Raw genomic sequence first — 27,923 nt, 5'->3', positions numbered from 1 at the left:
TGCTGCAGTCCTAACACTTGGGTAGAATCCCAAAGCAGAGGTAAGGGAGGCTGGCAAATCATAAAGAAGCAGGAGCTGTCAACATGCCCTGCAAAATAGCCGTGGCAAAACCAGCCCTAGATTTAGAGTAGAGAGGAAGGTGGTAATGCTTAGAGAAAGTATGCACTGAACTCCAAGTAGCTGCCTCCAAAATATCCTTAGTTGCCACCCCTTAGAAATGCTGTTGAAGTGGCAGTAGCCCTAGTGGAATGAGGCCTAATCCCAGCTGGAATCTCCTTGCCATGATGGGAATAACAAAATGCAATGCAAAACCCAATCCACTTAGAAATAGTTTGTTTTGACACAGGCTTGCCCTGAGAACTCAAAGCAAAAGAAACAAACAACTGCTGAGACTGCCTAAAATCCTTAGTCCTGCTTAAATAATAACGCAACTGCCTGTGTACATCTAAAGTGTGCAAAATCTTTTCCCACTTTTTTTGGGGACCTGCATAAAAAGTAGGCAAATGAATAGTTTGGTCTAAAGCCACACTAGAAACCACCTTAGGCATAAAGGAAGGATTAGTACGTAATGATACCCTACCCTTATGGAAAACCAAAAGGCTCAACCGCCATAAGGGCCTGCAATTCAGAAACCCTTCTTGCAGAAGTAATGGCCAACAAAAAGCAGTCTTCCATGACAAGTATTTCAATTCAGCAGTAGCCGAGCTCAAAGGTTGTAGAGTAAGTTTCTCCAACACAAAATTGAGATCCCAAGCAGGAGTAGGAGCTCTACGTGGGGTCTTATATTCTTTGCCCCTCTAAGAAATTGCTTGAACAAAGGATGAGAAAACAATGGTGGGTCACAATCATAGTGAGCTGAAATTGCTGCAGCATGAATCTTAATGGAAGAGAAAGACAAACCTTTGTCCAATAACTCAGTAAGATATTGAAGAGCCACACTCAAATTAGGCTCAGAAACATCCAAATCCTTTGCTGCACTCCAAAATAAAAATCTCTTCCATTTTTCTGCATACACTTTACGTGTACTAGGTCTTCTGGCTTCCATAATCACATTCAAAACTTGTTGAGGAAGTTGAGACCTGCTGTGGTTCAAAACAGAATATGCCAGGCTGTTAGATGAAGAGAGTGAAGCTTGACATTGAGTAGATGACCGTCCCTCTGAGACAAAAGGTGTGGAATTAAAGGTAAAGGCCATGGAGGCTTCCTTACCAGATTCCTCAGTAATGGGTACCAGTGTTGCCGAGGCCAATCTGGAGCTATCAAAATCATCCTTGGCTTGTCTTGTCTGACCTTTAGGAGTACCTTTGGGAGGAGAGGCAGAGGTGGAAAGGCATACACATGAAGATTTTCCCAACTGAACGAAAGAGCATCCACTTTCCAAGCTGTGTGATGAAACCTTTTCGCAAAACTTTGGCAGCTGGTGGTTTAGTGGAGAAGCGAACAGATCTATGTCTGGAGTTCCCCATGACACTGTCAATTTTCAAATACATGAAGATCCAGTTTCCACTCGTGGGGATCCATGATTTGCCTGCTTAACACATCTGCTAAGGAGTTCTGTGCTCCTGGCAGAAACCTTGCCTGAAGAGTTAGCTGCAAGCTGAGCGCAGTCTCCCACAAAATCATTGCTTGCCTGCATAGAGGATAAGAATGTGTTCCCCCTTGCTTGTTGATGTACCACATGACAGTTGTGTTGTCTGTTAGAATCAACACCTGCCCTGGAAGAAGTAACTCCTTGAAAGCCATTAATGCAAACTGGACTGCTAACATCTCCTTCATGTTGATATGTAGATGCTGTAGTCTGGCAGGCCACTTGTCTTGTATCCACTTTCCATTCAGATGAGCTCCCCAAGCTATGTCTGAGGCATCTGTCGTTAGAATCTGACTCGCCTCTGGCCGGGTCACAGAGAGTCCCTTGTTTAGGTGACATTCCTGAGCCCACCACAAAATTCCTTTTGAATGCAAGGTATTATTGGAATGACAGTGTCCAAATCCTGGCAGTGCTGTGTCCATACATTTTTAGATACCATTGCAGCTTCCTCATATGCAGTTTGGCATTGGGAAGCACCAGAATACAAGATGCCATGAACCCTAAGGCTTGAAGGACTGTCCTTGCAGTCAGCCCGGACTGAAGAGATAGTTGATGGAAGTAAAGGGAAAGATTCTTTTGTTTGTCCGGGGTTAAAAAGGCCATCTGGGCTGCTGTATTCAGTCTCACACCCAGAAAGCACATGTCTTGAGAGGGTACTAGACTGGACTTTATTTCGCTCACAGAATACCCCAGGCATCTTAGCACTGCTATCACATATTCCAGATGCTGAAGAAGCTCGTCCTTTTCTTGAGCCAGAATCAGACAGTCGTCCAAGTAAGGATAGATTTGTATTCCTTTTAGCCTGAAGAAAGCTACAACTGGAGCCAGAACTTTGTGAATACTCTGGGCAGTAGATAAGCCAAAGGGCAATGCAGAGAACTGATAATGGGAATTTCCAGCTCGGAAACACAGATACTTCCTGCAACTGAGACTGATAGGCACATGAAGGTAAGCCTCCTTGAGATCTAAAGTTACCATCCAGTGATCTTTGCCCAGCAGAGGTAAAAGCTGTTGTAACGTCAACATTTTGAACTTGGGAATGTCCAGATAAGTGTTGAGGATAGACAAATCCAAAATTGGTCTCCACGTGTTCCCCTTTTTGGTACTAGGAACAGGCGAGAATAAAATCCTAGGCCCCTTTCTGGCACAGGAACCGGCTGAATGGCCCCTATCTGGAGTAACAGAGAAATTTGCTTGTGAGCCTCTTTTCTTTGTATAGGAGGAATGTCTAGCATGCCTTTGAAAGGAGGCAAGGTATGGAAATAAAACCTGTAACCGTGGTGAACGATATCCAATACCCATCTGTCTTGGGTAATAACACTCCAATTTTCTTTGAAAAGTGCCAGCCTTCCTCCCAAAGGTGCTGCCAGACGAGAAGGCTCTGGCAGCTGAAAAGGCAAGTCATTGGGTCTGCTTACGAAAGGACTGACCCCTGCCCTCACCAGAAGACTGGGCAGGCGAACTGCCTGTTCTAGGCCTAAAAGAACCTTGAGCTCTGCCCCTACCACGCCTAGATCTACCCCTAGACTGAGAATCATAAGAAGGATACGTCCACCCCTTAGTAGGCCAATTTCTACTAAACTTTGGAGGCTGAACCTGCAAAAATCTTTAACAGTCTGCATAGACTTAGCCTTGTCCTCCATTTTCTTTAAAACTGCTTCCACAGGCGCACCAAATAACACATCAGATTGTAAAGGAGCATCTAAAATCCTTGTCTTTACATGTTCAGCTAAATTCTGATCCCTCAGCCAGGCGTGCCTGCGAAGAACAGAACCAGTGGCTGCCACCCTCGAAGAGGCCTGTAAAGCATCAAAACCACATTGCAAGGAATGCTTACCCACCTGTTCAGAAACATGAACTAAATCCTGCAACTCTTTACACTCAATACCTTCCGTCAGAGCATCTACCTTAGACTTCAATTGTGAAAGGAGATAATTTTGGTACTTCAACATGTGAAACTGGCAATTCAAAGCCCTCATGGCTAAAGTGGAAGAAGTATACACCTTCTTTCCCCATCTATCCAAAGCCCTTGCCTCTTTATCAGAAGGAACAGGATTTTTAACAACAGAAGCCTTAACACCTTTAGGGCCCTGAGAAACAGTTTCTGGGTCTGCCCTAGGACTCTTAAAAGATACTTATGAGCTTCAGGCACCCTATAATACCTATCCGGTTTAACTGGGGCAGGAGGCAAAGAATCAGGGTTCAGGAAGCCTCTGCAAAACATCCTCTACCACATCCAGAACAGGAGGTATAGCTAAAGGCCTATGCTGGGGTAGAAACAAAATTCCCTAAGCCTTTTCCTGGAATCAGAGAAATCTTGCCCTTCCCATTTAAAATGCTCCCTCATGGTATGAAGAGTCTCTGAAAAAGAAAAATCCTCAGGAGGAGAAGCCGAAGGTGTAGAGTCATCTACATCAGAATCAGAATAAGGAGGAAACTCCTGCAAGTCTTCAGCCGAAGACTCAGAAGCCTCCGAACACTGCTCAAAACTCTCAAGCTCAGGTTCCACCCTAGGCCTCTTATGAGGGGGAGCATAGAACCTCTAATCATAGTAATCAAATCTTCTGCCATTTTAAGCATATGTTTCTTAGGCAGAGACCCTGAAGAACTAGGGGAGACCCCCATAGAAGTTAACCCTGGCCTGCCTCTAGAAGAAGCCTTGGAAACAGAAGGGGAGGGCCTAACCACCTTAGGAAGGGAGGGGAGAACAGCTACCTGAGAAGCCCCTTCGGCCTGGCCTACCTCCTGAGAGGACACATCTTGTAACAGTAAAGTCTCTCCCTGAGAATCCAAAGGAACTTCTGGTAGAACCACCGGCTCCACCGAGCCCTCTAAAGAACCGACGTCCGGGACAGACGGTTCTTCCACCCTAGGCTTCGCTGCTTTGTCATTGCGCTTTTTAGACGAAGCGGGCGTCGGAGCATCCGACGGCATGTTGTAATTACAACGCTTCCCAAAACTAACCTGGCACAATCTAATCTTCTCTTAATAGTGCGTTTGTTAAATCTAGCACAAGAGCGACAGCCAACAACGTCGTGCTCAGGCCCTAAGCAAGGTATACACAAGGTATGGTAATCTCTATGAGGTATCTGTTTCCCACAAGAAATACAGTTATTCACTTTTTCTGACATCCGGTTAAATACTGAGGCAAGAAAAAAGCAAAATATTCCCCAACGGGGTACTTAGCCAACTTTGATTCGGTCTGAAACTCCGACTTCAGAAAATTTCAGAACGCCAACCTGCACTCGCAATACTGCTTCTGCATCAGACCATGCGGCAAAAAAGACTGAGGATATGACGTCGGTCATGCGCATTTGTACCCTGACGTCAGACTAATGCGCCTTGACCGACGTCAGCCTTATACTTTGGTATTCGGGCCGACTGGGACAGCGGACTACCCAAGTGTTAGGACTGCAGCAATGTGGGATGAAGAACATCTGGTCTCCGGTCCCTTGTCTTTGGCACTAAGAAAGTACAGTTGTGTACACTTACCATAAATGTAGATGTTCAAGTGTATTCACTGTTGCAGTCATCACATTTGGTTTATCTGCCTGCAGGTAGCCCTCAGCCGGCCTGAATACCAGAGTCTTCAGATTTCTGTGTCGGATGCGGTCTCTTTTTCTATGACGTCAGGGGGTATAAAACATGCAGCAGACGCCATTACATCAGTTTTTCTTGCCAAGATGTCAGGTGCCCCCACAACAGGAAGCAATTATATGGTATGGTACACCCCATCAAAAAGCAAATACACCAGAAAAAATAAATATACCAAACAAGAAGGAAAGGTAGAGCCAAGAGAAGTCAGGGGGCTGGAGGGAGGGTAACCAGGACTGCAACAGTGAATACACTCAAACATCTACATTTAATGGTAAGTGTACACAACTGTACTATATACTTCATGTTTCACTGTTGCAGTCATCACATTTGGGTTGATTCCCAAAGCTAACAAACGGAGGAAAAAGTTAAAGAGCATTAGGGCCAGCTATTAAGCCCTGTAAGACTGCTGTGGCAAATCCAGCTCTCAATTTAGGAAAGATAGGCATGTGGTAATGCCTGCTGAAGGTATATACAGAGCTCCAAGTAGCAGCTTCTAGGATGTTCCTGGTAGGGACTCCTCTGAGAAAAGCCGCAGAGGTAGATGTAAGCCCTGGTGGAATGTAATCTTATCCCCTATGGGGTAGGTTTCCCATGGTGCTTGCAGCAGAAATGAATGCAATGGGCTATCCATTTGGAAATGGTTTGCTTTAAAATGGCCTTCCTCTCTGCCCCTGCAGCAAAGCCAACTAGCAGCTGTTCAAATTTTCTGAGAGGCTTAGTCCTGTCCAAGCAAAATCTATGTGGTCTGTGCACGTCCAAAGTGCAGTATTCGTTCATCTTTGTTTTGTGAATTAGGGACAAAAACTAGGCAAATGAATGGACTTATTTAGAGCCACACTAGACACCACCTTGGGCATAAAGGAAGTATTTGTCCTGAGAGAAACCCTATCCGCATGGAAGATAATGAAGGGTTCCACTGACATGAGGGCCTGTAATTCAGACACTCTTCTTGCTGAAGTGAAGGCTAGAAGGAAAGCCATTTTCCAAGAAAGGAATTTCAACGCTGCTGTTGCAGCTGGCTCAAAGGGGGGGGGGGATGAGCTTTTCCAATACAAAGTTAAGGTCCCAGGCTGGAGTGGGAGCTCTCCGGAGGGGAGGGGGTCTTAAATTTTTGGCCCCTCTAAAGAATTGTTTTAGCAAGGGGTGAGAGAAGAGGGGTAGCTCAGTATTCTAAATTGCTGAAATGGCACAGGCATGAATTTTAATTGACGAGAAGAATTTTAATTTACCAGAAGAATGCCAAGTTCCTGTAATCACGGCTGCACAGGTAAGAAACACACTATCCAAAGCCAAGAACACAGCATCCATGGGACCGGACGACATCCCATGCTGTGTTCTACATGAACTACAGAATGAACTGGCACCCCACCTAAGTACCATGTTCAATTATAGCCTCACCTCAGGCTATGTGCCCACTGAATGGCGCACAGCGACAGTTATCCCACTCCACAAAGGGGGAGCCACCACAGACCCCGGAAACTACCGCCCCATTAGCCTAATGAGCCTGGTCTGCAAGGCTATGGAACGTATCATGAAACTTATAAACAATGGCATTGGTAATCTCCAAACTCAGGACCCCACCCAGTTTGGGTTTGTAAAAGACAGGTCACGTCTCCTAAGCCTGATAGACTTCTTTGAAGCAGTCAAAGCCACAGATGAGGGTAAGGTGGTTCACACAGTCTATCTAGATCTCGCCAAGGCTTTCAACACCATCCCCCACTCTGGAATTATAGATAAACCCACTAAACTAGGTATAACTCCCTATGTCACAAGATGGGTTGCCAACTGGCTCACTGACAGAACCCACACTGTGAAAGTAGTAGACTCCAAATCCAACTTCAGACCAGTGACAAGTGGAGTACCACAGGGTTCAGTCCTGGGTCCTCTCCTGTATCTACTTCTCTGAAGTACAGGCCAACACAGAAGGTCTTTGGCTAACGAGGTTCGCAGAGGACTGCAAACTAGGAGCCATAATCAAAACTCCAAAAGATGTGGACATCCTACAAAAGGGCCTCACTGAGACAGATGCCCGATGTCAAAGCCATGGCCTCAAGCTCAATGCCAAAAAGTGCATGGTCATCCCTTTTGGTAAAAACTCAGTACCCATGAACTACCACATAGGCGGTAGTCTACTTAACACTAAAAGTGTGATAAGAGACCTTGGGACACAGATGGACAGTAGTCTCTCTTTTGATAATCACATCGCCACAGTAGTCAGGAAATACTTCTACGTGGCACATCATCACAAAAGGTTTCTCATCCAGGAAAAAAAAAAAAAAAAAAAAGAGGTCATTATTCCCCTCCACTCGTCACTCAGACCCATTATAGAGTACAATGCCCCTTTTGGTATGTACCTCATAAGACATCAACAACTGGAAAGGCCACAGAAATACCTCACAAAGAGGAGTACCGGCCTCAAACATATGCCCTATGTAGACCGTCTCAAAAAACTGCAGCTTTACTCCGTTGCATATCGCCTACTCAGGGGAGATTTCCGCCTAACACACAAAGCTACGTCAAACCCAGAGTTTTTAGACATGCTCCACTTAAAGAAATCCCAATCCCTCAGAGCTACACGGTCTAGGGACCTAAACCTCATCACCACAATAAACAGGACATGCTGGAGGGATAGATTCCTGTCCCAGAGACTTCCCATACTCTGGAACAAACTACCTATCTATATCAAACAAAGCTCCTCATTAGCGCTCAAGAAAAATCTTGATGATTAGATGGGAGATAGGAAATTCACCCCGGGGATGACTTCTGTGGCTCTGCTCGACAGTGGCACAGGAAAATAATTTTCTTGGGCGGCAGAAGCCAGGGTACGTTTGGCTAGGCTTATATAGGCCCTAGGGCCAATAGCCTAGTACCTACCTATGATAGGCCCTTGTGGAACATTTCTGTTAAGTACTGTAGAATAGGAGGTAAGCTGAGCACCGTTAAGCCTATCCCCCGAGCCTGGCTCCAGGAACAGTATCTTTTCCACTTTTCAGCATAGGATTTTCTAGTACTAGGCCTCCTAGCCTCCAGAATGACATCCAGCACCTGCTTACGGAGGGATGCTAGAGGAAAGCTCAAGAATTAGCCAGGCTGCAAGGTTCAGGGTTTGAAGCTGAGGGTGCAGAATCTGGCCCACCTGCTGGTACAGTAGGGAAGGGGTCTGAGGCAGGTGCCATGGTTGCGGCAGTGTCATACTGCGCAAGAGGGGATACCAGTGTTGGCGTGGCCAGTCTGCTACAATCAGTATTGTCCTTGGCTTTTCCTGTTTCATCTTTAGTAGAACCTTCAAGAGGAGAGACAGAGGGGTAAAGGCATAAACAGAGAGGCTTTCCCAAGTGAAGGACAGGGCATCCACTTTCCAAGCTTGACTGTGGGGAGTTCTTGTGCAGAATTTGTTCAATTGGTAGTTCTGAGGGGAGGCAAACAGGTCTACCTCTGGAGTCCCCCATTTGTTCAAGAGGTTTAATATTTTGGGTTCTAGTTTCCATTCGTGTGAGTCCATGAGATTTCTGCTTGAGTTGTCTGCCAGTTAATTTAGTTTGCCTGGCAGGAAATGAGCTTGTAGGTGTACTTGGTAGTGCAAGGCTGTGTTCCACAGAGCCATGGCTAGTCTGCAGAGAGGGTACGAGTGGGTTCCCCCCTGCTTATGTACCACACAACTGTGATGTTGTGTCTCTACCAACAGTCGTCCTGGAAGAATACCGTCTTTGAAGGCTGTCAGAGCATTCTGTACAGCCAACATTTATTTTCGATTGTTATGCAGGTGCATCTGTCTCGGGTTCCATTTGCCCTGAATGCACTGCCCTGCCATGTGAGCCCCCCATGCATAGTCTGATGCATCTGTTAGGGTTTGGGTGGCAGGGGGTAGAGTGAAAGGGAGTCCCTTGTTGTGGTAGCAGGCCTCAGCCCACCAAAGGAACTTTGCCCTCATACAAGGAATGATCGAAATCATTGTTTCCACGTTCTGAGAATGTTGATACCATAGGCTTTTTAGATACCATTGGAGTCTTCTCATATGCAGTCTTGCATATGGAATTAGTAGAAAGCAAGAGGCCATGAACCCCAGGGCTTGCAATATCTGGGGTTTTGTAGTCAATAGTTTGAAGTAGGTTGTCAAATAAACTTGTTTCTCTGGAGTGAGGAATGCAATCTGGGAAGCTGTGTTAAAGCTTGCTCCCAGGAATACAATCTGTTGGCAGGGTACTAGGTGAAATATCTTTTCGCTGGTGTACCCCAGAGAGGTTAGAAGTTTCTTTATGAATGACAGGTGTTATAATAGCAAGTCATAGCTTTCTGCCTGTATCAGACAATCGTCAAAGAATGGGTAAATTTGAATATTTCGCTGCCTGCAAAATGCAATGGCTGAACCTAGACACTGTGTAAATATATATCTTCAATCTGTAAATCTCCTTCCAGTGGTGGGAATCAAACCTTGCACCTTGGGGTTGAAAGGCAAACACCTTAACCACTGTGTCACTTGGCCTTACAGGTGTGTTAAGAACAGAGAGGTCTAGGATAGGACGCCAGTTGTTGTCTTTTCTGGGTACCAGAAAAGGTCTTGAATAAAAACCTTGTCCCCTTTGACCTGCTGGGACAGGCTGAATAGCCCTGATACTGAGAGGAGAAAGAATCTGCTGATGGGCCTCCGCCCATTGATTTGGGGGCATGTCTGGCCAACCATTTGGGGTTGGTAGTGTGTGGAAGTGGAATCTGTATCCTTGGGAGACTATGTTCAAAACCCATTTGTCCAGGGTAATGAGTTCCCAGTTTTTTGCATGCAGGGCGAGCTTTCCTCCCAAGGGAGCAGGTAGTTGAGCAGGGCTTGGAAGGGTTAAAGTTAAGTCACTGTTCCATTTTTCCATAGGGGGTGGCTTAATACTCCCTGCTTTGGAAGTGGGAGCCTCCCACTGCTTAGGTCTGTGCGTTGCCTGAGACTGTAGTCTGGGTGGTCTGCTGTTTCTGGGTTTGGACTGAGAAGGCCTGGAAGGGACTGGAAAGGACCAGTTCTTTGAATGCCAACGCCTACTGAATCTGGGAGGCTGTACTTGTAGGAAATCTTTAACCGTTTGCATAGATTTAGCTTTTTCCTCCATCCTTTTGAGAACTCCTGCTTTGTTGCCAAAAAGGCAGTCTTGGTTTAAGGGAGCATCCAGTAATTTAGCTTTAACATGATCTGGCAACTTTAGTTCCTTAAGCCAAGCAGGCCTTCTAAGTACAGACCCAGTGACAGCAGCCCTGCAAGATGCTTCTAAAGCGTCAAAACCACATTGCAAAGTATGTTTACCAACTTGTTTGCAGAATGCATTATATCTTGCAATTCTTTGTGTTTGGCACAGTCAGGAATTAACATAATTTTCTGTTTAAGTAGTCCCATAATATGCTGCTGATACTTTAACATATGAAACTGGCAATTTAAAGCCCTAATGGCCAAAGTAGCAGAAGTGCATCTGTCTAAGGCTCTAGAATCTCTATCAGAAGGGGTAGGATTTTTGGGAGTAATAGCCTTAATGCATTTTGGTCCTTGGGAAATTGTCTCTGGATCCACAGAAGGATTCTTGAAGAGGAACTTGTGAGAGTCAGGTACTCTGTAGTACCTGTCAGGATTTCTGGGAGCTAGGGGTAAAGTGTCTGGGATAAGGCTAGATTCCAAGAAATCATCATCTACAATGTCCAGAACAGGAGGGACAGCTAAAGGCCTGTACTGAGGCAGGAGTAAGAATTCCCCAAGTCTCTTTTTGGACTCAGAGTAATCCTGGCTTTCCCAGCAGAAATGCTCCTAAGACTATGCAAGGTTTCACCGAAAGAAAGATCTTCTGGAGGGGAAGCAGAGGGAATGGAATCCTCTGCATCAGAATCCTCATAAGTAGATAAGGGCAAATCCTGGTAATCAGAAAGAGCATAAATATCAGATTCCTGATCAAAAGAAATCAAAGAAAATCAGTTATAGGTCTCTTAGAGGGGGAGGGCTGGCTTCCCCTAATTAAGGTAATAAGGGCTTCAGCCATTCTAAGCATTTGTTTTTGAAGCATATGGGCCTGAGCCTGCAGTTTGGTAGTCAGTTTTCTAGTAGTAGTACGAGTTTTTGGCCTGGATGAAAGCAATGGCGTCAGTTTAATATGAATGTCTGTAGGCCTGAATATACCCTCAGAAGCCAGTCCCTGCACAGCAGCTCCAGACCCATCCAAGGTAGAGACATCCGCAGGTTCCATAGTCGAAGAAGCATCTCTCGGCATACCGGACTCCAAATCGGTCTCAGTAGAGGCCTGCGAATCTGAAGTAGCAGGTATCAGGGGCTGTAAAAGCACCTGAGTAACGGTGGACTGGCAACTAGCTTAACGGAAGCATCGTCGGCAGTTTTGGACCTATGTGGTCTATTTCTGTCTTTATCCTTGCATTTTTTCAGATCATCAGTAGTCGGATGGCTTAACAAAGCCATTTCGGAGTAAGCAGATAGAGTACGAAAGTAACTGGCTGCAAAAATAGCCCGGCAAAACGTTCGGGTGTTGAACAAGGCACAAAACGGACAGCGAGGCACATCATGGTCTGGGCCTAAACAGGGGATGCAGTATGAATGAAAATCTCTGAGGTATTTGCTTTCCACACTTAAGACAATTGTTAACTTTTACTGACATTGGTTAGAGCAAGAAAAAGGATCCCCAATGGGGTACTTATCTTTTTTGAAGACGACCTGGAGACTGCCAACTGGCACTTGCGAACTGCTTCTGCTTTGGGCACCGCACGGCAAGTAAGACTGATGTAATAGCGTCGGCTGCATGTTTTATACCCCTGACGTCATGGAAGAAGAGACAGCACCCGACGCAGAAATCCGAAGATTCTGGTATTCTGGCCAGCTGAGGGCAAACTGCAGGTAGATAACCCAAATGTGATGACTGCAACAGTGAAACATGAAGAACATCCTTGAGCTAAGTGTTGATTCTTTTTTGGTCTGGTGGGACCTCCTAAAATGACTTAGTCTAGCAGGTTTTGAATTTCCTGGACTGCAGCTTCTCTCTGGGATGTCTGGAAGCTTTCCTTTTTGTTTGGGGGACTCTGGAAAAATGGTTTAAAATAACCTCTGGATATTTTTGGCACCCAAGATTCTTTTTGTTATAGAAGCCCATGCATCTGGGTACAAAGACAAGCATCCCCAGACTGTCTACAGAGGTGAGCAGTCTGGCAAGCCTTCAGGAGCACTGAAAGGGTCTATCCGGAAAAGAATCTTGGAAACCCTGGTTTTGCAGGTCCCCTCTGCCACAAAGATGGCATCTTCTATACGAACTTGCCCCCTCTGCCTCTGAAGGAGTTGTCCCCACATGAATCCTGGAAAGATCTCTGGCACAGAGAAACACATTTTCTTGCCTTCTCCAATTCTGGGAAAAAAGATCACTGAGGTGTAGAATAGCATATCCCGAATGGCAAACAGATTTTTCCATCTTGTTCACTCTGGGAAAGCTTTTCCTTCATAGAAGGGCCAAACACAGATGCTCCAAAGGCAGCATTGATGAGAGACTTGAAGGGCTCTGCAAGTTGCATAAATGCATCCAGGCAGGTCTCTTAATGGAAATGCCTGAACTGGCAACCCATGAGGTACCCTCCCACAGCATGAGATATCAATCTCATGGAAGCACTGGAGATGGATAACGGCCAGCTGTGACTAGGACCTCTTGCAGTCCTCCATAAACGTGGACTCAGAGGAATTTTGAGAGCTCCTTGGTCAAATCCCACTGTATTTTTGTGAAGTGTGCTAAATAATTCAGGGACCTCAAGGTAAAGGTTGCAGAAGCAAATATACACTTTCCAAACCTGTCCAACACACTGGACTCTCCATTGGGGGGGGGGGGTGGACCAAGGAGCACTGCTAGCTCCTTTCTTGTGGCTATTGCCACAAACACAGCATCAGCAGGGACACCTTTGCTCCAAAGGGGCCTGTCCTTCGATGGTGCCAAAACTTTGCCTAGGCATCTGGGAACTGGTTCAACAGAGTTCAGTTCCTTTCAAGCCTGGCAAGAGATAAAAAAACAGAAAGCTTATCCACTGGGGAAGTGACCTAAGATGTAGATGGGCTGGAACCAAAAACTTCCAGAAAAAAAAAAAAAAACTCCTCTGGGGAGGGAGAATCTGAAGACCAGCCACCTTTTTGCACAAGAATTTCCAGGAGGTCTCCAAATGAGATGTCATCCAGTAGAGATATGGGGGACCCTTCCCCTTTATCGAAGTCAGTATCTTCGGTGAGAGACTCCATAGGGGAATGTGTGTGGCTCCTTTTGCACATGGGGAACCTCTTCAGTGGGATAACATGGACAGGTAACTGGAGAAAGAGAGGGGAAGTTACTCAAAGGGGACTGTCTGGATGTCCCTGTAGAGTAGGTCTGATGGGATCAGAGCTCAGACCTGAAGAGAAAAGGGATGTAGTATCCACGGATGAAAGCATAATCTTATCCCTCGGCTGTGAAATCCCTTTCCACTACCTCGAGGGGAGATGGACTGCAAGAAGCAGTGGCTGGCTACACCAAGGCCAAAACCTCCAAAGCAACCAAGCCTTGACCTTTCTTTGATCAGTGCCCTCAAGGAGGACGTTGTACCCGAGCTATCCAGCACCAAAGCTCCAAAGGGCAAGGATGGCTCTCAGAGTTGAACCCAGCCCCCCCACCCCAGATCTGGTGTCAATGCTTTGGCTTCAAGACTCCTCCCAAATCCAAGGGAATAGGAGCAGAACCACTCAGGGAAGCCATTGGGAGTTAGAGACCTTGCTGTCATCGGATCAGACATCAATGCTCAGGCCTCTCAGATCGGAGTGCTCCACCATGGGACGAATCAGAGGAGAGATCACTGCATGAGAAATCTCAAGGGAGACAAGAGATGGAATAATCCCCATCCGAATCTTAGCTCTGAGGAATTTCCTCCTCATCAGTCTCGGAAAGACTTCTGAAGGACCCGATAGACGAGGTTGTTGATTGCAGCCTAGACTCTCTCCTTGTTCTTGTGTGGAGAAACAGGGAAAGGAGTCGATGGGAGACTTTTCAACTGTGAAACCAGATGAGTAGGTTCGAGGGGAGTGTCTGTGTAACACAGACGAAGATTTGGATCCAAAAAGTCAGATCAGATGTTTTCTGAATTTTTTGTGGAAGCTCCAGAGAAGCCACAATCAAAGTCTAAGCTTTTGAAAACTGAACAGATGTCATACGAGACTCAACCTCCGAAGAAGATTTACTAGTTTTACTGGGGGTATCCCCTTAAGGATATGCCTGTCAGACAGTGCTCTAGAATTAAACACAGCACAAACAGGACAGTGGGTGTCAAGGTGTGCTGCTCCTAGGCAGCAGACACACCCCCTGTAGGCATCAGAATTAGGAATCTTGTGCCCACTGGAAGTGCACTTTTTAAAACCCATTGTTTTTTCAGTCATAGCTTGAAAGAAACACGAGAGAGAGAAAGGAAAAGTGAAAGGCCCAGACGTTTTTTTTTTTTTTTTTTTTTTAGAATAGCAAATTACCAGCAATGGTAGAGAGAATACCCTCTAAAGGGTAGAAAAGATTAAAGGAAGAAAAAGACAAGTACCAACCACGGTACATAAGAGACTACCAAACTGTACAGAAAATAAATAAATAAATAAGGGACACAATTGGGAAAGACCTCGCTTATTATGAAAAAAACAGGAGAGTGAGGAGCCAAGTAGTATGAAATATAGTCGCTAAATTTGCAACTACTCACAAAAAATCTACAAAAAACACTATCCCATGTAGTGCTCTGAGAGGGATCCATGTCTGTGCAAGATGGCAGCAAATGATTTCTGAGGTACTGGTAGCTAACTAGGGCATTATGGGTAGAGGGAGGAGCTTGAATGTTGGATCTGAAAACTCTTATGTATGCGGCCAAGTCAGATCCAAGGTTGGATCTGGTACCCACACGTTGAGTAAGAATTAAAAGGACAATATTAGATGGAATGTTTCTGTAACCTTCAGTCAAGCATACGGATAAGAATAAAATGTGCTAAGAGAATGTGCAGTACATAAAGTACAAACAGGCTTGGGAACCAGGGTTAAAGAGGCATGTAGAAACTTATGGAGGTATTATTAGGAGATGCTTCAGACAGTTAATTCGGACTGATAAGCAGAAAGTTACTGCAGTAAAGTCCTCAGATGTTTGGTACAAACACTCGTGAGTGCAAAAATAAGGTCAAATATCCAACATTCTAAAATATTAATTATATTACTCAGAAGCAAAGGAATATATGTTCAGAAGCTATGGACATAATAATTCAGTCAATTTCAGTTTATCAGCACTGTTACTGGAGATAGTAAGATTTGATATTCTGAATAAAGAATTTACAGACAGTATAATGAGTGCAGAAGCTATGGAAATTATAATTCAGTCTATTTCAGTTACGATTTGATTAGGATACATCTACCTCCACTGTACATAATAAAACATTCTTAACTTAACTATAATGTATGCAGACTTTTATTCTGAAAGGTACAAGGCTTGGCACATGGAGACTGGCACCTGTTCAGCTCAGCTCTTGGTAATTAAAAGAAACATTCATGCCAGTCTCATTCCAGTTATTTCTAGTTCATTCCAGTATTCTACAGTCTTATCAATTCTTACGTTGTTTCAATATATGAAGTTAGTACAGTATTAAAGTGCATTGCTTCTTTTTCAAAACATTTATTAGTACAGCTCTTAGACAAATTTCCTTTTGGAAAGTAACTGGATGATGTTAAAAGAAAATTAAGTTACCTCTGTTTCTTCAGCCAGAGCCTCCTCTTCATTGAGGTCTTCTTCAGCTTGAAGAATCAAATAAAAATGGATTAGGTAGATAGAAATTAAGCTCCTGTGCTTTCATAAAATTTGTTCAACCACATTTTTTCACAAAAAATTATTCCACCCATCCAGAGTAAAAAATGAAAATTCACTGCCAAAAAAAAAATTCCTAAAGACAGCCACAAAATAGTTATGAATACTTACAATAATGCTAGATCTGCAAGTAGAGCTCCACCAGCACCCACAGGGCTTAACAAATAGGAGAGAACTGAACTGTTCAGTGAAAAAAAACCTTCCCAGGCTAACTCCACTCTCATTTCTACCACACACTGACCAAATCTTCCTGCCTCCCAAGTGACAGCTAAAATACCTTCTCACACAAAGACACAGTAATACATTTATGTTCGCAAATCTGTTTACAATACATGTTACTAGTACGGGGAACTTTGCTGCAGTATGAATTATCCATGTGAATTTAGTTGCACGCATACATCCATTCTTCACTCTGAATTCTAGAGCTTGTTCAAATGTCATCAAGCGATATGGGCTGCTAATTCAGCACATATCAATCCAACGCTCTGCTAAGATTAGCAGTTCATAACAGTTTTATTCTTTAATTCATTAAAAATAAGAGTGATTAAGCCTTTGTTGTGGATACACACAGCCTACAGTCCCTCAATATGCAAGCTCCCCAAGGACCGGAGCCTAGTAAGTTCATATTATACATGCAATAGGTCCCTCTAGTAAACTAGACTGGCTCAAACAGGGAATCCTAGAACAAAATGCCAATCACTGACTAGCATTCTTTTTTCTACTTCACCTCAAAAAAAAAAAAAGTGGCATTTGATGCGACACTCCCCTCAATCGCTAACCAGGCACACAGACCACAGATTCTCCTAGACTGTGAAATAGCCACAAAGAAGAATTTCCTGGATACAAACTTTAAGACCACTGAGAAGCATGGTTCAAACGGGCCACAGTTATTTTTTCGGTAATTAAACTGAAATCCCATTGGGGAAGACAAAGTTTGAAATTAAACACTCCCTAGCAAAACTATTTCACAATAGTGTGACATGACATGATAAAAGTACAGCAGGAGAAATACAGTAATGACAGAAATACATCCCATTACAGATAAATAGCAAAAGCCCCTTTAGCCAAGAAGAGCCCAGTTAACACGCTGCAGAATGATAACTTCCCCGGCTTCTGTAGATATATTTCCTCTAGAGCACATACCACCTAGAAAACCTCTTATCCTTAGAACACTACTTTCCATTGTTGACTCCCTTAGACATCCAGAAAATATTCAGCATTACCCTCCGGAACTGGCCCTTAAAGGGAGTCAGCCAGAGGCTATTCAGACTGGGATACACTGCAGCCCCAATGACCTAGGTTAGAAGAGTACTTTGCTTTGGCAACAGAGCTGCCCCCTTGTCTAAATGGAATAGCTGGGAAAACCATGTTTGTCTTGGGTGGATGTGGGTTTGGAAATTCCCTGGAGATAAGCTACATAGGAGGGAAACATAGCCACAGGGCAATAAAGACATTCATTCACTATTAGAAAGCCAAGATTAAGAAAAGTACAGTTGTGTACACTTACCATAAAAGTAGCTGTTAGAGTGTAATAACTATTGCAGTCATTACACATTTGGGTAATCCTGCTGGCAGGTTGCCCTCAGTCGGCCTGAATTCCAAAGTCTTGGGTCCTGCGTCAGTTGCAGTCTCCTCTTAAATGATGTCAGGTCGTCAGGGGTATAAAACATGCAGCCAACGCCATTTTCTTTAGTTTTTCTTGCCCCCGATGTCAGGTGCCTCCAAAAAGGTAGCAATGATAGAGATATAGTGATATAGACATATAGAGATAAATAAATAATCTATATACATGCATCAATATAAACTTTACCTTGATCTACAAGCAAATACACCACATAGGTTGTAGAAGGTAGAGAAGGAAAGATAAACTGTAGAATGAAAGGGGGATGGCGGGAGGGTAACCTGGACTGCAGCAGTGAACATAATCTAACATCTACATTTATGGTAAGTGTACACAAACTGTACTATTTTCTTCGTGTTTCACTGTTGCAGTCATTACATTTGGGTAGAGTCCCAAAGCTATGATTGGGAGGCTGGAGATAGACAGCATTAGGAGTGGCTATGAGGCCCTGCAGAACTGCAGTGGCAAAGCCTGCCCTGGATTTAGAGTAAAGTGGCAGATGATAATGGTTTGTAAAGGTGTGCACTGAACTTCAAGTAGCAGCCTCTAAAATGTCTTTAGTTGGTACTCCCTTGAGAAAGAGTGCTGAAGTGGCTGCAGCTCTGGTTGAATATGGCCCAATGCCCTTGGGCACTGGCTTGCCATGCTGTGAATAGCAGAAACGAATGCAGTGGCCTATCCACTTTGAAATAGTCTGCTTGGAGAAGGCCTTTCCTTGTGATCCTGCAGCATATGCCACTAATAATTGCTCTGTCTTGCTGAAAACTTTAGTTTTGTCCACATAGACTCTAAGCCGTCTGTGTACGTCCAAAGAATGCAGAATTCTCTCCCCCTTGTTCTGTGGATTTGGATAAAAAAGTTGGCAAATGAATAGTTTGGTTAAGGGCCACACTGGACACCACCTTAGGCATAAAGGTTGAGTTTGTCCTCAGAGACCCTGTCTGGATAAAAAAATGATAAAAAGGTTCCACAGCCGAGTGCCTGTAGCTCTGACACTAGTCTTGCAGAAGTTATTGCTAGGAGCAGAGCTGTTTTCCAAGATAAAAACTTTATATCAGCAGTAACAGCTGGCTCAATTGGAGATAGGGTGAGTTTTTCCAAGACATAATTGAGGTCCCATGCAGGTATTGGCGATCTCCTTGGAGGAGGCCTTAAATTTTTGGCTCCCCTGAGGTACTGCCTTAATAAAGGATGAGAAAAGATTGCTGGCTCTATTGTAATGAGCCGAAATGGCAGAGGCATGAATTTTAATTGATGAAAAAGATAGGCCTTTGTCCAGCATCTCAGTTAAGTATTGCAAAATCTTAGGAATATTTGGTACAGCTGTATCAGCTCCTTGTGCCCGGTTCCGAGCACAAAATTTCTTCCATTTTCCAGTATAACATTTCCTAGTACTAGGCCTTCTGGCTTCCAAAATGACATCCATCACAGCTTTATTGAGAGGTCTGCTTTGTATGGCTACATTATCCGCCATGCTGCCAGGTTTAGAGTCCTGAGTTGGCTGTGCAGGATCCGATTGTTTTGTTGGGACAGTAGATGAGGTGTTTGAGGTAAGGTCCAGGCTGTGCATTGAGACAAGTTCCTTAAGATCGGATACCAGTACTGGCGGGGCCAGTCTGGGGCAATCAGTATAATCTTTTGTTTCTCCTGTCTGACCTTTAGGAGTACATTGGGGAGGAGAGGCAGTGGAGGAAAGGCATATACCGATAGGTTTTTCCAGTTGAAAGAGAAGGCATCCACTTTCCATGCTTGTCTGTGATGAGTCCTTGTGCAGAATCTTTTAAGTTAGTAGTTGTGAGGGGAGGCAAATAGATCCATGTCCGGGCATCCCCATTTCCTTGTTATCATGCTGAAGACTTGTGGATCCAGCTGCCACTCGTGGGGATCCATGAGGTTTCTGCTTAGTTAGTCTGCCAGAGTGTTTTCCTTTCCTGGCAGGAATTTTACCTGCAGATGAACTTGGGAAGTCAATGCTGTGTCCCACAAAGTCATGGCTAGTCTGCAAAGGGGGTAAGAATGTGTGCCCCCCTGCTTGTTTATACACCACATGACCATAGTGTTGTCTGTCTTTATCAGTAGTTGTCCTGGATGAAGTAGGTCCTTGAAGGCTGTCAGGGCATTTTGAACAGCTAGCATCTTTTCGATTGATATGTAGATGCATTTGGTTTGTGGCCCAGGTACCCTGAATGCATCTTCCTGCCATGTGGGTCCCCCAGGAATACTCTGATGTATCCGTTGTTAGGTTCTGCCTGGCTGGGGGTAATGTAAATGGCTGTCCCTTGTTTTGGTGACAAGCCTTTGCCCACCATCGAAACTCCTATTGCAGGCAGGGAATGAGAGTAATCATTGTTTCCAGGCTGTGACAATGTTGCGTCCAGACACTTTGTAGGTACCAATGAAGCTTCCTCATATGCAGGATGCCATGAAGCCCAAAGCCTGCAGAATTTTTCTTGCAGATAACAGGGCCTTTGTTGACAATCTGTTGAAAGAGGTAGTCAGTTGCCTTTGTCTGGCGTGAGATGAGCCATCTGGGCAGTTGTATTTAAGCTTGCACAAAGGAATATTATATCGAGAGGGTACTAGTTTTGATTTCTTTTTTTGACTGTGTACCCTAGGCATGTTAAAAGTCTTTTCACAAATGCCAGATGCTGTAGTAGAATGTCCTTGTTCTCTGCTTGAATTAAGCAGTCGTCCAAGTAAAGATATATTTGTATTCCTCTGTCTGCAGAAAACAATTACTGGTGCCAGGCACTTTGTAAAGACCCTGGGCGCAGTAGATAAGCCAAAGGGCAGTGCAGAGAATTGGTAATGCACGGAACCAGCCTTGAATCGGAGGTATCTTCTGCATGATTGCCTGATTGGGACATGCAGGTGTGCCTCTTTTAGGTCTAAAGTCACGAGCCAAGCCTTTTTGCCCAGCATGGGCAGAAGCTGCTGTAAGGTCAACACTTTGAATTTTGGTATATCCAGGAATGTGTTTAGAATAGATAGGTCCAGTATTGGTCTCCAGGCTTTGTCCTTTCTGTGTACCAAGAACAGTCTTGAGTAAAATCCTTGTCCCTGCTCTTGCTGTGGTACTTGTTGAATAGCCCCCATGTCCATGACGGATGAGACATGTTTTTGTGCCTCTGCCCATTGATTTTTTGGCAGATCTGGCCAACCATTTGCCTTTGGCAGGGTATGGAAGTGAAACTTGTAGCCTTGTGACACTAGGTTTAGAACCCACTTGTCCTGGGTTATAATGTGCCAATTTTGAGAAAAAAGTGCTATTTTTCCCCCTAAAGGTGCTGCCAGGAGATAAGTGCTTGGTGCAGCAGGGGGAAGTCATTGGGACTGTTTCCTGTATCGTTGTGATTTGTCTTCTCCACTTTTGGAGGTAGAAGCACTCCATTGCTTTGACCTGTATGAACCTTGCGCCTGGGATCTACCTCTAGAGCGTCTGGATCTGCCCCTTTGAGGTCTTTGTGATACTGGAAAGGACCAATTCTTTGTAGGCCAGTGTCTACTAACCCTAGGTGGCTGTACTTGTAAAAAATCTTTTGACAGTTTGCATAGATTTAGCTTTGTCCTCCATTTTCCTTAACACCAAAGTATCATGCTGTAAAGTTGCATCTAATAATTTAACTTTGACATGATCAGGCAGATTTTGTTCCTTTAATGCCTCCTAATTACAGAACCCATAACTGCGGCCCTGCAGGAGGCCTCCAGAGAATCAAAACCACATTGCGAAGAATGCTTTCCCACTTGTTCAGCTGCATGCAATAAATCCTGCATTTCCTTGTTTTCTGCACATTCAGAGAGTTTAACATTTTGTGTTTAAGCAATGTCATGACATGTTGCTGATATTTGAGCATATGAAACTGACAGTTTAAGTACCTTATAGCCAAGGTAGCAGATGTGTAAACCTTTTTTCCCCATCTATCCAGTGCCCTGGAATCTCTGTCAGAGGGGGTAGGGTTTTTTTGCAGCGAAAGCCTTAACCCCTTTGGGACCCTGAGAAATAGTCTCTGGGTCTGCAGTAGGGTTTTTGAAAAGGCATTTATGAGAGTCAGGAACCCCGTAATATCCGACAGGCTTAACAGGAGCTGGAGGTAAGGAGTCAAGGGACAGACTAGACTCTGAAAACACATCTACAATGTCTAACACAGGTGGAATGGCTAGAGGCCTGTGTTGAGGTAGTAAAAGTAAGTCACTGAGCCTCTTTTTAGATTCTGAAAAATCTTGACTCTCCCAGTGGAAATGCTCCCTCATGGTATGCAAGGTTTACCCAAAAGAATATTCCTCAGGAGGAGAAGCTGAAGGAATAGATTCTTCAGCATAAAAATCCTCATAGGGGGGAAGTGAATATTCCTGATCAGAAGAAATAGAAACCTGATCTGAAGATTCATAGTCTGTCTCTTGCCTAGGCCTCTTATCAGGAGGGGAACGGGAACCCCTGATCAAGGTAATCAAGTCTTCGGCCATTTTCAGCATCTGTTTTTTGGGCATGGAGGCCTGTCCATGTTGCTCTCGAGTTTGTTTCTTTGTCTTTGAAGGTGCTTTAATCTTTGCCTTTGAAGCTGAAGTCGGTTTAATGTATAGATGTTTAGGTCTGAATACACCCTCAGAAGCCAGTGCCTGCTCAGTGGCTCCGGACACATCTGAGGGAATAGTGTCCGAGGCTCCAATACCTTGAGTTTCCAGCGGCATAGCCGATTCCACATGGGAGTCGGTAGCGGTCTGCGACTCTAAAGTAGCGGGTATCAGGGGCTGCGGAAGCGCCTCACTGAGAACCGGCAACTGGCTTAGGAGAAGCTTTGTCGTCTGTTTTGGGCCTCTGTTTTCTATCCTTTTCTTTTTCTTTGCGTGTTTTGTGAACTCCGGTAGTCAGATGGCTATCAGACGACATTTTATAATTAAATCTGCACCCAAAATAGTTTAATGCAAAATCATACCAACGCTTAATAGTGTGTTGGTTAAATCTAGCACAAAACCGACAACTGGAAATGTTGTGGTCAGGGCCTAGGCAAGGAATACAGCAAGAATGAAAGTCCTTATGAGGTATTTGCCTTCCACAAAAAATACAATTATTAACTTCTTCTGACATCAATCTGAAGCAAGTAAAAAAAGTTCCCCAATGGGGTACTTAGCTTTAATGAAGACTTCGGATCTGAAACTCGAACACGAAAATTTCAGGAGTCGGCTGACCGGCACTTGTGAACTGCTTCTGCTTCGGGCACCGCGCGGCAAGAAAGACTAAAGAAAATTGTGTCGGCTGCAGGTTTTATACCCCTGACGACCAGACTTCATAGAAGAGGAGACCACAACCGACGCAGGACTCAAGACTTTGGAATTCAGGCCGACTGAGGGCAACATGCCAGCGGGATTACCCAAATGTAATGACTGCAACAGTGAAACATCTGCTCCAGCTAGGTATATCTCTCTGACACAGACGCCCCATCAGTGGAATATGCCCATCTCTGTCTCTGAAGTCTATCTTTGGGTTCTGCTTAATTTGTGTGCTACTGCAGTCTGGAACAATGAGACATAGGAGGCCTGAAGATGCATTTCCAGCTGGGAGGCTACCTCCAAAGCAAATACTGTCAGCTTACACAGCTGCCAACAGCACGTACTCTTACCGGTTTATGTAACACAACACTGTTACTGTATGCGATAACTACACTCCCCAGACAAAATACTGACTTGAAAGCTCTTAAGGCTAGAATCAAGGCCATCCCTTCCCTTCACACACATTCTTGTTCACCAGGTACCTCTTCCACACTCCATGCTCTTAATTGGGCTAAATGCACTCCCCAGGTCAAGCCCAAGGCATCTGGAAATACCCTTAATGTATTTCACTTCTTGAAACTATGACATGAACTCCTAGACAGAGGAAACCAGAAGAATCATTTGTCACAGAGGGTAGTTGCACTTTTGCATAGATCAAGGAACTATAGAAAAAAAAGTTAAGTACTCACCATAACATTCCACGTTGGTAGTCCATCTCACCCTTCATTTTTACATATGGGTTCAGAGCCGATCCTCGGCTCCAATTCTGCCTATTTTCAAGCTTTAAGACTTCTGGTTGGCTCGTGGCTAAGCAGGTATCCCATAGTGCACCAGTACAAACCCCATATCTTGTTTGCTGCTCACTAGAAGAAATAACCATAACAGACAAACCAATACTAAAGGGTCTCCAACCAAAGATAATCAAATTATTATCTCCAGATCTTCCAGGATGGGGGCAGGAGGGCTGGTTGGTAAAAATGAAGGGTGAGATGGACTACCAACATGGAACGTTATGGTGAGTACATAACTTCTTTATGTTGTACAGTCCAATCTCACCTTCGTTTTTACATATGGGACAGCATCCCTAGTGCCTTATTCTTGGGTGGCTCACTAGAAAATACTCCTAAGCACTGTGGAGCCAAAAGATGCTCTACCCCTGGAAACTAAATCCAATTTATAATGTGCAATAAAAAAGTGTGAGGGGTAGCCCATGTAGCTGCTGCACAAATATCATCGTGGGACCCTGGCTTGAAAGGCTGCAGAGGTAGACAGCGATCTGGTAGAATGAGCCTTGATCCTGCAGGGTAAAGGTCTGCCCTCTGAAATGTAGATAAAGGCTATGCAACTGGAAATCCAGTTAGATAGTGTCACTTTAGAAACTGGCAAGCCCAATATTGAGTCAGAAAAGGAAATGAATAGTTGATCTAAATTGCTAAAATTCTTGGTCCGCTGTAAATAAAAATGTAGTTGTCTATGAATGCCCAAGCTGATGAAAACAGTATTTCAGCTGCATTACAGTGATTAGGGAAGAAAACTGGGAGTCCAATGGATTGACTTAAGTAGCAGGGGAGCAAGCAAACATTGGGGACAAAGGAGGGATCAGTATGCAGTGACAGCCTGTCTTTGTGAAAGATCAAATAAGGTGGCTTAACATACAAGGCTTGTAGCTCCGATACCAGTCTAGCTGATGTGATGGCTACCAAAAACAAAGCTATCAAGACAAAAATTTCAATGAAGATGAGTGGGAAGGTTCAAACGAGGAAGAAGTCAGGTGGACAACACAAAATTTAAATCCCAAGAAGCCACAGGTTCTTGCAGCGGTGGTCTGAATAGAGTGGCTCCTTTCAAAAAGGTCTTGCATAGCTTAGGAGACATTAAAATTGGTATCCGGACACCCTAAGTGAAAATAAGAAATTGCTGCCAATTGGACTCCGATAGTGGCAACGGCAGATCCTTGCTGAAAAAACTTGAAGAGAAATTCCAAAATCACAGGGATAGCAGCAGTGTGGGGATCTACACTCATTTTCTGTGCCCAAATAGAAAATATTTTCCATTTGCTGCCATACACAGCCTCCTAGTTGAAGGTTTAAGGGAGGACATAAGAATATGTGATACTGAAGACGATACATCATGAAGCCTGACTAGGGATGGAACTGGAGCAACCACGCTGTCAATTTGAGGGTGTGAATTGAGGGATGTAGCGAACATGACATGCGAGTCAACAGATCTGGAGCTGGGTCCAGGATCTAAGGATCATCCAGGAGAAGAAGCTCGAGAAAGGGGAACCAGACCTGGCGAGGCCAGGAAGGAGCAGAGGATCAAATTGCTTCCCAGCCGACTGGCTTTCTGAATCACTTTGGAAATGAGAGGAAATGGAGGAAAGGCATACAGAAGTCCCATGGGCCAATCGTGAGCCAGAGCGTCTCTGGGTGTCTTCCCTAGAGGGGGAACTAGGGAAAAAAAGCTGCTGCATTTGGCATTGACTGGACTGGTTAAAAAGGTCACAAGGCTGTCCCCAATTTCGGAAAATCTGTTCCGCTGTTTCCCCGTTTCAGAGACCACTCGTGGGGCAGTAGAATCACCCAGCTGAGCTTGTTGGCTATCACGTTGGTAGTCCCTGGAATGTGCGTTGCACCCAGAAAGCGCTGGGAAGAAGTCGCCCATTCCCAAACTCGCATGGCCTCTCAGAGTGGGTAAGATCTGGTACCACACTGTTTGTTGATATACCAAACTACCGACATGCTGTCTGATTGTATTGCAATAGTCCCTAGAGGAAGAAGGTCTTTAAGTGCTTGCAACGCCAGGAGCACCGCCCTCAGCTCCAGAAGATTGATATGTAGGTGAGCCTAGTGTTCTTGCCATGTGCCTTGGACAGTCCTGCCAAGATAATGCCTCCCCACCCGATCTGGGAAGCATCCGTGGTCACAGTGGCAACGGGGTGGGCAGGAACAAAGGGGGCGCACGTGATCAACTGGTTGGGAGCTATCCACCAAAGAAGGTCCTTCTTGCATGATTCCGTCAGCAGGATAGGATGACTCAGCGGGAGATATTGGAAGGACCACTGGAGAATTCTCATGTGCAACCTGGCTAATGGTACTAATAGAATGGTGGAAGCCATAGCCCCGAGGAGTTGAAGAACCCACTTCGCTTTGACCTTCCGCAACGGGAGAAAATGTTGAATTTGAGAGATTAAGTTTTCTGCTCTTTCGGCGATGAGGCGAGCTGTCATGTTCACCGTGTCTACCTCTGCACCTATAAAAATCAGATTGAGAGGGCAATAATGCAGATTTTTCCCCAATTTATGGAGATCCCTAACGGAGCACAAAGTTGAATAGTGGCGTCCCTGTTTTGGAGGAGTAGATGCCTGGTGGGGGCATTTAGGAGCCAGTCATCCAAATACAGAAACACCTGGAATCACCAACGTCTCCGGTGAGCTGTCACTACTGCCATGCATTTGGTGCTGTGATGAGACCAAAGGGCAGAGCACGAAACTGATAGCGACTGGCTCCCAGCTGGAAGCCTAGAGGACTCCTGGACACCTTGTCCATTTTTATATGGTAGCAGGCGTCTTGGAGATCTAGACTGCACATCCAATAGTTTTTCCCCAACAACGGGAGTATCAAATGCAGTGCTGCCATCCAAAACTTATCCTTCACAGATTCATTTAATCTGCCGAGGTCCAATATTGGCCTCCAATCTCCAGTTCGTTTTGGTACTAAAATGAACCTGGAGTAAGTTTGGGACCCTATCTGGTCTGCTGGGACGGACTGGATGACTCTAAGAGCAACTTGTTGATCTCCACAGTTGCCCGATCCCTGTGATTGGGTGGTACATCTAGGATCTTCTTGGGAATAAACGGTGGAAGGGAAAAGGGTATGATATAGCCTCTGGTAACAACTCTTTGTACCCACTTGTCTTGAGTGATATTTAGCCAGGCTTCTGGATACAAAGAAATGCGACCCCCGACCAGCCCCAGAGAAATGCAGTTGGGCCCCATATCAGGAGTGTTGATAAGGCCGTTCCCAGAAAGGGATCACGGCCTTGCTGGTATTGCAGACTGCCCCTGCCTCTACGGCGACATCTCCCATTTCTTCCTCCTCCTCTGCCTCTGAAGGAGGGCTCACCCTGTGTGTCCGGAAAGACCCTCCGAGACTTTTTAAAATCACATTTTACCGCCCCTTTGACCTTTGGGGTATGGTCGAGAGGGAACAGTAAACCATACTCCCATGGCAGAAAGAGTCTTTCCTTCTTGCTCACACAGAGTGAGTGTATCCTTCACATTAGAACCAAACAATGAGGAGCCATCAAAGGGGGCATTGGTGAAAGTAGACTTGAACAGTCCCACAAAATTACACAAGCGCATCCAGGAGTGACGCCTCAGCGCAACTCCTGAACCTGCTGCTCTACTCACTCCATCAGTGGCAAAGGAGATGAGCTCATGGAGGAGTTAACTATAGAATTTAAGGTGGACAACTGAGCAGAAATCTTGTCAAGGACTCCCTCAGTACACGCACCTTGTATAGAATCTCCTAACTCTTTGAGGAGATCCCTCTGTAATCTCACGAAGTGAGATGGTTCTAACGACTGAAGGGTAAATGCCGCTGAACTAAAGATTCGCTTCCCAAATCTGTCCATCTGTCGAGAATCCTTGTTTGGCGGATGAACAGAGAAGTAGTCTCCCGCCAGCTCCTCCTTTGCGGCCGCCACCATGGCATCTACGGGAACATCCTTAGACAAAAAAACTCTTTACCAGGAGGGGCAGACAGAAACTTATTGGTCTCCTGGGGACTGGCTCCACAGCATCGGGAGTATCCCACACCTTTCGACTAACAGGATCTATCAGTTTGTCAAAAGGTGGAGACACTTAACAGGCAGAGGATTGAGACCCGAAAGCCTTCAGGTACACCGGACTCATCAGAAGGGTTTACAGTGGGACAGTCGCACCTCTGCTTAAGGATCTCCAGGATGTCTACGAAGGAGACATCAGAGGATGAC

At 45.0% G+C, this 27,923-nt stretch overlaps 1 protein-coding gene across 1 annotated transcript in view; it reads right to left on the bottom strand.

The window, feature by feature from the left end:
* The window catches only part of LOC122810606 (SAP domain containing ribonucleoprotein), a 1,802,793-nt gene that overhangs the window by 1,517,728 nt on the left and 257,142 nt on the right, over positions 1 to 27,923 (bottom strand). The window contains exon 5 of the mRNA XM_044082182.1: positions 15,923 to 15,969. Within this exon, the coding sequence (XP_043938117.1) occupies positions 15,923 to 15,969 (47 nt within the window). The remainder of the gene's footprint in view (positions 1 to 15,922; positions 15,970 to 27,923) is intronic.

This window comes from Protopterus annectens, chromosome 9.part0 (genome assembly GCF_019279795.1).
Source record: "Protopterus annectens isolate FY-2018-M chromosome 9.part0, PAN1.0, whole genome shotgun sequence".
In the NCBI taxonomy this organism is placed as follows: domain Eukaryota; kingdom Metazoa; phylum Chordata; order Ceratodontiformes; family Protopteridae; genus Protopterus; species Protopterus annectens.
This window is presented reverse-complemented; position numbering and strand designations above follow the sequence as displayed.